This window comes from Oppia nitens, unplaced genomic scaffold (assembly GCF_028296485.1).
Source record: "Oppia nitens isolate AA-2021 unplaced genomic scaffold, nextdenovo-longstitch-racon4-pilon3 scaffold34_pilon_pilon_pilon, whole genome shotgun sequence".
NCBI lineage: Eukaryota > Metazoa > Arthropoda > Arachnida > Sarcoptiformes > Oppiidae > Oppia > Oppia nitens.
In genome coordinates, this window is record NW_026533215.1 from 187,501 (window position 1) to 202,351 (window position 14,851).

The window sequence follows — 14,851 nt, forward strand, 5'->3', positions numbered from 1 at the left end:
AAATTATTTTTTAATTTTAACCTAGTAGATTTTATTTATAATATCTATCTATCTATAGTTAGAGTAATTGGTACAACACAACATGACCAAGCTGAACTGGTAGTCCGGGAACTAGGATTGCCAATAACACCGGACCAGTATATAGAGGAATTGAACAAAGAGTACTACAATGTATTTGATCAGGTACCATTTTTGCCGGGTGCCGAACGATTGGTTAGACACCTGCACCTGAATCGGGTGCCCATAGCTATAGCTACCAGTTCTAAACGGCATACGTTTGAAATGAAAACCCGTGATCACCAGGAATTGTTCAAATTGTTTGAACATATATTGATTTGTTCCGATGATCCCGATGTCAAACGCGGAAAACCTGATCCACAATCCTATGAGGTGGCAGTCACTAGGTTTCGGTCATCCAAACCCCAGTCAATGGCCAACGTATTGGTGTTCGAAGATTCACCAGCAGGTGTCCGATCGGGTATGGGTGCCGGTTGTCAAGTGGTATGGGTTCCGGCCCGTGAAGTTCCCCGATCGATGGCCTCACCGACCATTACGTTGGATTCGTTGCTGGATTTTCGTCCCGAAGTGTTTGGTTTACCGCCGTTTGATGACTAGGAGTGATGCCGTCTGTCCGTCCGTTGCATCCATTTCTCTGTCTCTCTCTCTCTCTCTCTCTCTCTCTCTCTCTCTCTCTCTCTCTCTCTCTCTCTCTCTCTCTCTCTCTCTCTCTCGAAAAACAAAATGAATTAATATTTTTGTCATAAATTAATTGTTTAGTAAATTTACTGTACTTTTTTAAAAATAAATGTTTATTATTTAAAAAAAAAAATTAAAAATTAATATTTTAATAATATTAGAAAGTAATGATTAATAATAATAATAATAATTGTTAAGTTAATTAATTGTTAGTTAAATTGCTATTTAAGTATATATTGTTTAAATATATACAATTAAAATATATTGTTTATTAGTTATTTGGTAACAATTAGTAATTTTATAAATTATTTTAAATATAATGTACCGTATAAACCCGCAAATAGCCCCCCATGGCCATATGGGGCTATATGTGGGCAATAAGTGAAAAATAGCCCCCCACCAAAAGTTGATTTGAATGAAATCACAAATAGCCCCACTATTGAAAATATTGTAGTTTTTTTTGAATGTGTATATACCCCCATGCCATCTATTGACCGGTCAGTGTAAAGTCTAAACTAAAACTATTAATTATAATAAACTGTAAATTTTAAGTTTTTTAAATAATTTTTCAATTCAATGCTATTATACTGTATTTAAATGCTTTGTTACTTAAATACATAATCCGTATAACAATCATAGCTTATTACAGATCATTACATATTTTTTTATTTATTAGACCGATTTTATATGTAACCCTTTCCCCAATCGTTCCTTCCCCCACGACTTCACATATAGCCCCAGTAGGGGGGGCTATATGTGAAAAATAGCCCCCTACCAAATGTTGATTTTAAAATTTTTAAAAACCGTCAGGGGGGCTATATGCGGGTCTATACGGTAAAATTAATGAATAATATTTTTTAAGTTTTATTTATAGTTTTTAATATCAATTTATTTATTTATTTCGTTTTTGTTTAATTATACTTTTAATTTTATTAATTAATTTTAGATATTTTATCTAAATATTATTATTATTATTATCTGTAAAGTCTACTAATTTAATGTAAAATAATAATTAATATTTTTATAAAAAAAACTTTATTTTTTTGTCAATTTATTTTACATATTAAAAAAATCCCCTAATAAAAGTATAAATTTAATTCAACTAAAACATATTACAATTTACAAAAAATAAAAATAATATTAATATTTATTGATATTTTTATAAAAAGATAAATATGTACATGTATATTTTTGTTATATAAATTATTCTATAGAAATTCATGTCTATTATTAAAAATATTATTACATATATTATTATACTGTATATTCAAATTATAATAGTATTTAGTATTATATATATATATTTATATATATACAGTATATATATATATATATATATATATACTGTATATCAATATTAATGATTAGTTTTGTAGTATTCAAATAATTTGATCCAATAATTATAGTTTTTGTGTGTGTGTGTGTATGTGTGTGTTATGTTATTTAATCGTTAAAATTAATAACAATATTTTTATTTATAGTTAATGATTGAAAACAAAATATAAAATATTCCGATTAAATAATACTATCAATGAGTTTGTACTTAAACACGAATTTACATATATATATATATATATATAAACAACAATAACAAACATATATAGCAAATATATATATATATAAATTTTTAATGAAAATCAATATTTTTACAATAAATTATTTGTGTTAATTATTTTATTATAGATATCTAATAATTTTTTTCATTCAAATAACTATTATGTTATATTATTGTAGTTATTAAGTATTATTTATAAAATTATTTATTTTAAACAAAAAAATATTTTAAAACTAAATAAATAAATAAAATTATTAAAAGTTCATGGTTTTCAATAATAATAGTAGTATTATTTTGCCAATTATAACAATAATAATAATATTATTGTTATTAAAAACAACAAATAGTATGTCATTTATAAATTTTTGTGTTAGTTTTGATAAAACTATTCATGAAATTTGTCAAAAAAATCAACAACAAAATATTTTGTTTACTATCAAAACAAATAATAGTTATTTCAATAATACAAATATTAGTGAATATTTTAATAGTTATAATACTAATAATTTTAAAAAATGTATTTCAAAAAATTATCAATTTGAAAATGTTGAAATATTCAATAATTATTTAATTAAATCAAATATATTGGATCAGAAAAATTTTAATTTATTTTTATCACTAACTAATCCAACAATAATTAATGATTTTTCCGTAAAATTTTTTAATAATCAATTTTCACTATATGTTAATATTGTTTTTGTTATCGAAAATTGTAATCAAAAATTATTGGAAACAATTATTAGGGAATATTTGATTAGAAATTTCCCAGAATTTAGATGTTACGTTGTTTGTGTACGGACCATAAATTTAAATGACCTAGTCGATGTCGGCTATTTAAATCCCGTACTATACGGTTGCCAATTGTATCAGGGTATATTATTTAATAATCAACTTGGTACATGCAATGCACTTACTAGTAGTAAATGTACATTGAACAATACTAAACTAATAATATCGGTTAACAAGGTAAATATTTTGTTTTTTTAAATAATAATAATAAATCGATTATTTATATTTCTAAAAAAAATAATTATAACTTTTTAATTAAAATTTATAAAAAAATAATATTTTAAGAAAAATTATAAACTCATTAACTATAAATATATAAATTTTTATTTTAATAAATATTATCATATTTTTGTTTAATTGTTTTTTTTAAATTATATAATTAGTTAATTAAAAATTTTTATTTTGATTAATATTATTATTAATCTTATTTTTATACATTTTATAACAATTTAATTAAAAAACTTTAATAATAATAATATTTTACTAAATGTTATTAATCAAGCAAATATATATATATACTGTATATATATATATTTAATATATATATATATACTGTATATATATATATATTTAATATTATATATACTGTATATATGTAGTTTTATTGTTAAATAAATTAAATACATAATTATTTACTATTAAATTATTAGTTATATTATCTATAATAAAAAAATAAAAAAACAATTTCTAACTAAAAAAAAATTAATCATACATGTATTAGGATCTACCCTATTGCGATTTTGATTATCTTGGTGAAAATAAATTTATCGAACACTATTCAATAGAATTGGCCATGATCAATTTGTTGAGCAGGAAATTCAATTTCACCTACCAGTTGATGTATGCCAATCAAAGCTGGGGTAGCTATGATAACCTGACGGGCACATGGTCGGGTAGTGTTGGACACCTATACAATAAGGTATATATATCATAAATACGCATACGTTTATTATACGTGTAACCATAATAGTTATTATTTTTTTCGGTGGGGGTGTGGGATGGATGGGTTGGGTGTGTATTTAACTTATAGACAGCCGATCTGTCCATATGTGATCTGACCCGTACATACGAGCGCTCGAAAGCGGTCGACTTTAGCCGGGCCTACCTATTGATACCGTTAACATTTGTCTCAACCCGGCCGGGACTCAAATCGCGTCAATGGATAACACTATCGCCGTTTGCACCCATGGTTTGGCTATCGATGACCATATCGTTTATACTATCGACAGTAGTCCTGCACCTCCTCTACCATAAATGTGTGGCGATGCCTACCACTAGTAGTGATTATGATGATGATACATTGGATACCGGTGCTCCTCCTCCTCCTAATAAACCTAAACTATTGATCGACTATATATCCATATCGTTAATAGCGGCACTATTGCAACAATGTATGTTAAAAAAATAATAAAAAAATAAATATTAAATAATTTAAAAAAAATATTTTATTTTTGTTTTTTTAAATTATATAATAAGTTAATTAATAATTTTTATTTTAGTAAATATTATTATTCTTATTTTTAAACATTTTATATAACTATTTAATTAGAAAACTTTAATAATAATAGCATTATTTAGTTTACTATTATTTATCAAACAAACAATATATATATATAATTAATATATTATATTTATATATATAAATTATATCTAATATACAGCTAACATACGTGTGCCGACCAGCCAACCAGTCATACTGGTCTATATGTGCCTATGGTTTCTAATATCATTGGTATTGATGAAAGCTTATTCGGCTAAATTTTACTCAATACTAACCCTACCCGAGCACCGGGATCCCATTGAAACACTTGACGATCTGGAACGGGCAGCCGTTTCGGGACAGTACGATATTATAACCTATGCCCAGTCCTATTATCACGATGTGTTTGCACTGGCCGATTGTTGTAGCGGTTCATACTATCATATTGGCCAGAATATGTTGGCCGTCAGCCGACTGCCGGCACCCGAAACGGCCGATCAGGGAATCGATTTAATTAACAACTATAGCGGCGGTGGCGGCGGCGGTCCCGATGATAGGGGTGTCATATTTGTCAACACAGTTGTGTCGCTATGGTTTGCCGTACGCAGTGGTGCCAAACGGGCTATGCATATATCTGGTGAGACACTGATGATGGACCACATGGGTATGGCTTTTAGGAAGGGGTCGCCATTGATCCAGCCGTTTGATTATGTGTAATTAATTTAATTAATTAATATATTAAATGTCATATCAATTAATTAATATTACTATTATTTAGATTAGATTTAAAAAAAATAAAATAATTTTTTTTTCAATTTTTCAATATTTAAATAAAATTTATTAGCAGTAGTTAAATATTTTTTTATTGTATTTATTAATAACAATAATAATTAATTTTGTAGTAGTAGTAGTAGTAGTAGTAGTAGTAGTAGTAGTAGTAGTAGTAGTAGTAGTAGTAGTAGTAGTAGTAGTAGTAGTAGTAGTAGTAGTAGTAGTAGTAGTAGTAGTAGTAGTAGTAGTAGTAGTAGTAGTAGTAGTAGTAGTAGTAGTAGTAGTAGTAGTAGTAGTAGTAGTAGTAGTAGTAGTAGTAGTAGTAGTAGTAGTAGTAGTAGTAGTAGTAGTAGTAGTAGTAGTAGTAGTAGTAGTAGTAGTAGTAGTAGTAGTAGTAGTAGTAGTAGTAGTAGTAGTAGTAGTAGTAGTAGTAGTAGTAGTAGTAGTAGTAGTAGTAGTAGTAGTAGTAGTAGTAGTAGTTGTAATAATAATAATACAATGTTTTTAATATATTGTGTATTGTGTATAGAATCGCCAGATTCCTAGAGAACGGCTTATTCGAGCATTGGTTGATCCGTACGGTTAATAGAGTGCCCGCGCGATACCATTTAGACGAACAGCCGGTGCCGAGTGAAGCCATACGTGATCTACTACTCAATGATTTGCAAAGCATTTTCTATATTTGTTTAATGGGTTTCATTGTAGCTGTTATTGTATTATTCATTGAATATTTTAATCTAATTTTCAGGAAAAAAATTTTATCTAAATATTTGCCGACTCTATCGTTATCATTGACTTATTTATAAGTAATAATGTTTTTAATTTGTGTACATATAAATATAAAAATATTTTAATTAAAATTATTATTGTACTTAAAATATAATGCAATATAACAAACAATAATTATTTTTAAATATAAATATATATTGAATTTAATGTTAATAATTAAAACTATATATTAATACATTAAACATATTTGTTTGTTTTATTAATAAATTTTATTTTTTTAGTATTGAATTTTATTAAAATATTTTTTAAAAATTATAATAAAGTTTAGCCATATTAATTTTGTTTTTTTAATATAATTTTTATTATAAAATATTATAAAATAGATTTTTCTACTTTAAACGTACTTAAAAAATAAATGGATATTATTATACTTTTATAAGTTTTAAAAATAATTTCTAGTTTTTTAATAATATATGATTGCTATTAATTTTTTGTGTGGCTATAAATACTAAAAATTTCCTAAAAATTATCTTTATTTTTAAATTATATAACATAATATTAAATAATTAATTGATTTTTGTAATTAACATTGTTGTTTGTCGTTAAAAATATTTTTTTTTCAAATATCGAAATATTGCTATTTATTGTTAAAAAATTTTTATTTCATATAATCAAAATTTAAGTTTAAAAAATAATATTTTAAAACTATTATATATTTTAATACTATTAAGTATCAAGTATTTAAAAAATATATAACTTTTTGCTAAAGCATGTAATTATAATTAATTATTTTTTATTGATATCGTAATAGTTTATTGACTTGTATTACAATATAAGTATATTTTTAATGAATACTTTAACAGTAATGAGTTAACAAATATTTGTAATAATAATTTTTTTGCATGTACACTAAAATAGTTTTAATTAAATTTGTTACAAAAATTTAAAAATATATATAAAATATCTATATATTTATCATATTTATATACTAGACATAATTCATTAAAAAATCCTAACTAAAAAATTATTATTTTTAAAAAATTTTTAAATACTATTTTAATTAAATATCATTTATATTTAGTTTAAATTATTATATTAATACTTAGTATTAATTGAATACTAAATACATATTATTTATTTTTTAAAAATTAATTTGAGTTTTTTAAATAAAGAAAATACTTATTTATATATTTATTTATAAATTATTATTAAGTTATTGAACTAATTCTACTATTAGTTACATATTTATATTATTAGAGTCAATGTTTTTGTAATAAATAAAATATAAAAAATAATTTATTGATAGTTATTGAAACTTTGAAATTAATTTAAATCAAGTTTTTTTTGTTTTATTATTAAATTTATTTATTTTTTTAGTTGTATTACTAATGAAAATATTATTAATTATAGCTTAATAAATAATAAATAACTTACAATGATTGCTAGGTGCAAAATGTAATAATCAATAATAATAATTATTTATTTTATTTGAATAAATTAATTACTTTTTATAGGTATATATAAGCACAAACACATTGACAATTCATATAATCATTAAATTATTGAATTTTATTTTTAAAAATAATAATATTTAAATTAAAAACAATATGTTTAATAATACTAAATTGGTTTCGATGTTTGTATTGATTGCATTGATGTTTATCATTATGCAACTCAATTACGTAATGGTGCATGGAAGTAATTAATTAATTTTATTTATTTATTATTAATTAAATTAAAATTTATTTATTAAATTAACTTTGATTATTTTTTTCAATTACATTTTTATAATATTAAATAATTAAAATAATATATAATTATTCTTATATTAATTATTGAATTTCTTAATTAATTTATTATAATTGAAAATAAGCATAATTAATAACTAAATTATTAAATAAATTAAAAAAATACTTATTTATTTTAATTTTTTTTAAATTACTTTAATTTTATTTATTTATTTTATTTTAATTTAGAATGCAATAGTCCTGGGGTATTTTGTTTGGATGGCAATACTTGTTGTAGCGAAAAATGCAATCGTCTATTTCAGTGTATATAAAACCTAATAAATAAATAATTTTATTTAGAAAAATTTAAAGTTAATATAGTAGATTTTTTATTTAAATTAAAAATATGTTTATATAAATTTAATTTTCATTTAAAAACAAAATCTTATATATAAAAATAAAGCTTATAATTTCTAAAAATAATTAATAAATACAATAACAGTATTATTTTTGTTAAAAATTTCTTAAAATATTGTAAACATGTTTACAATATTGAGTTAATAATTAGTTCATAATAAAATTAAAAATTTTATTTACACTACTAAATGTTTATATTAAAAATGTTTACTTTTAAAGTTATATTATTTATAATTATTTTTTTATATATATAATACCTACTAATCACTTGTTCACATATTAAGCAATGTTTTTATAATTAATTGTAAAAAATACAAATTAAATAACTAGTAAACTAATTATCTGAATATATTTAATTAATTTAAAATTTGATAATATGTTAAAAAGATTAAACAGAATTTACTTAATATTCATTATTAATTATTTTTTTAAATTTGAATATTATTAATAACTTAATATTAAATATATTTTTAATAAATTTATGTGATTTAATCACTTACTTGTTGGCCAAACTTAGTTAACCGCAATAACTAGCGATATATTGGACACGTGTTTCGGAAAGATATACTACTTTCCTTCATCAGCACTGGCGGTCAACTGAGATATATCTCAGAGCCGTGTGTTTACCATTAGTGAGGTTAGGGTGCGATGGGTTCGAGATATGCAGTTATTGTGTATTTATTTAAGTAATTCAATATAATGTGAATGTTTATAGATTTGTGAAATTTTTAAATATAATTTTGATGAGAATGGCATTGTATATACAATAATAATTTTCTCATCAAAATTATATTTAAAAATTTCACAAATCTATTTATGTATATTATATATATTTTTAAAAACTAAAAAAAATAATATCATTATAGTTATATTATATTAAGTAATTATATATTATTTTAATTGAATTACTAAACTTAATTATAATAATAAAAATTATTACAAATATTAATATTAAAAATCTAAAATTTTTTAAAGAAAATAAATGATACTAATAATTTTTTGACTATTTGTAAATTATCATAAATTCATTTTTAATGATTTATATAAAGTCATTGTTATCATAAAAATATAGTCAATAAAAATATTAGAAATTATTTTTTATTTTCCTTAGAAGTAATTATAGTTATAATTAACAATTATAACTATAACTATCATATATACAAGTAGTGTATATGCATTGTTAATAAATGTTACCCATATATAAACCAAATAGTTTTTATTATAAATAAACTAGAGAGTAAAAATTGAAGAATAAAATAATAATTAAATATATAATAATTTAAATCTAATTTTAATACTATATTATATTAAAATTAAATTAATCAACAAAAATAACATAAACTATGCTCAATATTCAAGTGCTTAGTTTATTAATATCTATATCTTTTATGATTATTATGTATAAAATTATGATTTGGTGCAAAAAGGTATAAAATTATTTTTTGTTATATTTATTTAGTTTTCTAAAATCTAATAAATAAATTTTGAAAAAAACAAATTATTTCTTAATTTTAATTTTTTTTTAAAATATTACAATTTACATATATATTTAATTAACTAATTTAACTAATTGATTATTATTATTTGTTTTAAAATAAAGATTTATTTTAATTAACTAATTAATTATTTTTTAAAACAATTTTATTTAAATATAGTTTTTAGAAAAAATGGCGATTTTTTTAATACCTATGACTATTGCAGTAAAATATATTTACACCAACAACAAAAATGAAACAAACAAAATATAATAATAATTAATTCAAAAATAAAATGTTTATTTTACTATTATATTTATAAAAATTTAATTATGTATAGTTTCATATTGTATTATTATAATATATATATATATATTAAAAATAATAACTTTATTTATATAATATAGAGTATATTATATATATTATTGTTTATTACGTAACAAATTTAATTATTAAAACTTTTAAAAACTAAAAAAATAATATCATTATAGTTATATTATATTAAGTAATTATATATTATTTTAATTAAATTAATAAACTTGATTATAATAATAAAAATTATTACAAATATTAATATTTATAATCTAAAATTTTTTAAAGAAAATAAATGATACTACAAATTTTTTTATTAAAATAATAAATTGATTTTTAATATACTTGTATTATATGTGACGGTTTAGTCTATTAGTTAACCGATAAAATGCTTGTAAAGTAAACTGTATATAGCAGTGATTAACATTAAATTTATAAAACAAAATTGTACAAATAAACTGTACATATTAAATGAGTAAGTGTTTGTTTAACTTACTCATTGTTTGTTATAAATTATGAAAATACTATTAAATATCTGTTAAATTAGTTATGTTATATATGTATCACAAAGTTATCATTATAACACATCAGTTAATCACTGGTATATAGAGATGCATAAATATATACAGTATAATTTCGTTATAATAATTTAATTATAATAAATAAGTTATAATAAATTAGTTATAATAATTTAATTATAATAATTTAGTTAACTTTATATTATATGATTGGTGACAATGGAAGCACTTTAGTGATGTTTAAACAATTTGAAAATATATTAAAATATTTTACAAAGTAATTGTAAAATAATTTTATTAAATAAAAAATAAGAATTTATTTATTATAACTATTTTTTGTAATGTATTATTACATAATATAAGACCACAGTATAATTTATTAGTTTATATATTATTTATAATAAATTAACACACATTTTAACATCCATTAATTGTTATTATTTTTAATTTTGATTTATTATACATTTTATTGTATATAAACCAATATATAATAATCAATTGTTAGTATCATAAAAAATGGTAAAATTTTTTCAAATCTAGAATTTATTTTACTAGTATCTAAATCTTAACCATCAATTATCTATAAAACTAACATGGGCAATTTTTTAAAAATTGTTTCCCTCAAGTTTTCAATAATTTTTTTCAATATATATATATTGTTAGGGTTGGGCGTTGTTTTTAGCCATACTATGGTTAAAGTTGATGTCCTAACCTATTAACCAGTTGTATATTATTATTATTATTAGTTGGAGACTAACTATTGAATAAAAATTGAATTCATTTTTGACAACTAATTTTAAGCAAAACTATTGTAATAAAATCATGTTTTTAAAAATAAAAATAAATAAACAATTTATAAACAAAAAATTCATATTAAAATTAAATTAATAAACATTAGTTTATAAAAATCGTAACACTTAACCTAAAATTTTTTATTAAAAATATCATAACAATAACTATATATATACTATTATAAAAACTATAGTATATTTAATTAGTATAATTAGTAATTTATTTTTTGAAAAAAACTCGTGTGTTAATAATATATTTATTATTAAATACAACAATATTTATTTAGATTATTATAATTTTTAACTATTTGTAAATTATTATTTACAGTACAAACATTATCTAATTTCGTATAGCAAAAATATTGATATCATTAACTTTAAACTTCAATAACTTTTTTATTACATAAGAAAAATCAACAAATTTAGTATCAAACTAGAGAGTAATAACTCACAATTAAATTGATATACTAGATGGTAAAAACTAATATTTAAATAACCAAATATATCAAGGTGAAGTTATAGGTGTCAATAATTTGCGTACAAAAATTATTTTCGTGTTTTTGAAACGCGCGTGATTTCAGACACATTGTTGGGACCAATTGATTCCAATGCATTGTTATTGATTTGAATACATGTAAATGAGTAGTAAATGCAGTGATTATCATTAAAATGGTTAAAATCCAAGAGTTTTCAGATAAAATTCGTCAACAAATGTATGATATGAGAGTCAGCACCGGAAAGTCATACGCAAAGATAGCAGATGTGTTTGCAACAACAGATAATACTGTCCGATCGATTGTACTAAAAGTCCAAAAGTACGGGACAGTTAAAAATCTCACAAGAAGTGGTCGAAAAAGGTGTACAAATGCAATACAAGATCGGATTTTAAGTAGAATAGTAGCAAAAAATAAGAAGTTAACCACCGATGAGATAAGGGAAGAGTTGGCCGACCGAAATATTTTGTGTCATAACAACACCATTAGACACCGGATCCGTGAAATAGGTTATTACAGTGGTATTGCTAGAAGACGTCCAATGATAAGCCTAACAAATCAGAGAAAAAGGTTAGACTTTGCACGAAAGTACATCCGGATGCCGATGTCATTCTGGAAGAAGGTTTTGTGGTCAGATGAGTCTAAATTTGAGATAATTAACACAAAACGTCGCCAAAGAGTGTGGAAAAAGAGAGGCGAAAGTTTAAATGCCGAAAATATATGCCCAACAGTAAAGCACTCAAAATCAGTGATGGTGTGGGGATGTATGACAGGCCAGGGAGTCGGCCATTTGGTGGAAATACCATCAACTATGGATCGCTATGTTTACTTTAATGATATTTTGACCCCACATTTGATTCAGAGCGCAAGAGATCTCCAAATTAACAACGATTTTGTATTTCAAGCCGACAACGATCCGAAACACACATCGAAATTGGCTAAGAAATGGTTGTCTGACAACCATATTGAGACACTTGAGTGGCCACCAAAGAGCCCGGACCTCAATATTATTGAGCATTTATGGGATGAATTGGACAGACGTGTTCAAAAAAGCGAAAGAAAAAGTTTTTCTGTGTTTAAAGAATCACTATTTAATGTTTGGAAAAATATACCACAAGAAGTCACCGAAAAACTGATCCAAAGTGTTCCCAGAAGATTACAAGCTGTCATCGATGCCAGCGGAGGAAATACTCGCTATTAACATCGTTTATACCAATTTAATGCACTTATTTTGTTAATAATTTTTTAAGTTTTGTTTTCACGAAAATACTTTTTGTAATTAATATTTTTACCATTTCTTACTTCTTGAGCTATTTTTATAGATATCTTAATAATTTATTAAATTTTATCAATTGTCTTAGAAATTAGTTAGTCTGATATTTAATTTGATACTAAATTTGTTGTTTTTTCTTATGTAATAAAAAAGTTATTAAAGTTAAAAGTTAATGATATCAATATTTTTGTGATACGAACTTAATTTATATATGTAGTGTATATGATTTATATAAAGTAATTGTTATCATAAAATTATAGCCAATAAAAATATTTGATTTTTTTTATTTTCCTTAGAAGTAATTATAGTTATAATTAACAATTGTAACTATAACTATATATAAGTAGTTTATATTGCATTGTTATTAAAAGTTACTAATATATAAAGCAAATAGTAAGTAACAAATATATAAACTAGAGAATAAAAATTGAAAAATTGAAAAATGACTAATAATTAAATATATATTAATTTAAATCTAGTTTTATTACTACTATATTATATTAAAATTAAATTAATTCAAAATCATTAACTATGCTCAATATTCAAGTGATTAGTTTATTAATATTTCTATCTTTTATGATTATTATGTATAATATTATGATTTGGTGCAAAAAGGTATAAAATTATATTTTTTGTTATATTTATTTAGTTTTCTAAAATCTAATAAATAAACTTTGAAAAAAAATTTATTACTAAATTTTAGTTAAAACACTATATTTTAACAAATTATTTCTTAGTTATTTAAAAAGTATTACAATTTATATATATATATTTAATTAACTAATTAATTATTTTTATAAAACAATTTATTTATTTTTTTTGAAATATAGGTCTTAGAAAAATGCCGAGATTTTTTAATACCTATATGACTATTGCAGTAAAATATATTTACAACAACAACAAAAATGAAACAAACAAAATATTTATAATTATTAATTCAAAAATAAAATGTTTATTTTACTATTATATTTATAAAAATTTAATTATGTATAGTTTCATATTGTATTATTATAATATATATATATATATTAAAAATAATAACTTTATTTATATAATCTATATAATATAGTGTATATTATATATATATATTATTGTTTTTACGAAACAAATTTAATTATTAAAACTTTTAAAAAATTAAAAATAATAATATCATTATAGTTATATTATATTAAGTAATTATATATTATTTTAATTGAATTACTAAACTTAATAATAATAATAAAAATTATTACAAATATTAATATTAATAATCTAAAATTTTTTAAAGAAAATAAATGATACTACTAAATTTTTTTTAATTAGAATTATAAATTGATTTTTAATATACTTGTATTATATGTGATGGTTTAGTTTATTAGTTAACCTATAAAATGCTTGTAAAGTAAACTGTAAATAGAAATGCATAAATATTACAGTATAATTTAGTTATAATAATTAAATTATAATAATTTAGTTAACTTTTTATTATATGATTGGTGACAATGGAAGCGCTTTAGTGATGTTTAAACAATTTGAAAATATATTATAATATTTTACAAAATAATTGTAAAATAGTTTTATTAAATAAAAAATAGGAATTTATTTATTATAATTATTTTTTTGTAATTTATTATTACATAATATAAGACCATAGTATAAGTTATTAGTTTATATATTATTATACTAATAAATAATAAATTGACACACATTTTAAAATCCTTTAATTGTTATTATTTTTAATTTTGATTTATTATACATTTTAACGTTGTATATTAAACAACATATAATAATCAATTGTTAGTATCATAAAAAAATAGTAAATTTACTAAAAATTTAAATTTTTTC

At 21.3% G+C, this 14,851-nt stretch overlaps 2 protein-coding genes across 2 annotated transcripts in view; both read left to right on the plus strand.

The window, feature by feature from the left end:
* The window catches only part of LOC128956979 (pseudouridine-5'-phosphatase-like), a 1,604-nt gene extending 938 nt beyond the window's left edge, over positions 1–666 (plus strand). The window contains exon 3 of the mRNA XM_054302694.1: positions 59–666. Within this exon, the coding sequence (XP_054158669.1) occupies positions 59–615 (557 nt within the window). The 3' untranslated portion in view covers positions 616–666. The remainder of the gene's footprint in view (positions 1–58) is intronic.
* Positions 667–3,878: 3,212 nt separating this feature from the next.
* LOC128956949 (glutamate receptor-like) lies at positions 3,879–8,765 on the plus strand. The gene is made up of 5 exons (XM_054302663.1): positions 3,879–3,959; positions 4,071–4,431; positions 4,702–5,221; positions 5,821–6,004; positions 8,682–8,765. The coding sequence occupies exons 1-5, from the start codon at positions 3,879–3,881 to the stop codon at positions 8,763–8,765; spliced, it is 1,230 nt and encodes a 409-aa protein (XP_054158638.1).
* The last annotated feature ends 6,086 nt before the right edge of the window (positions 8,766–14,851 follow it).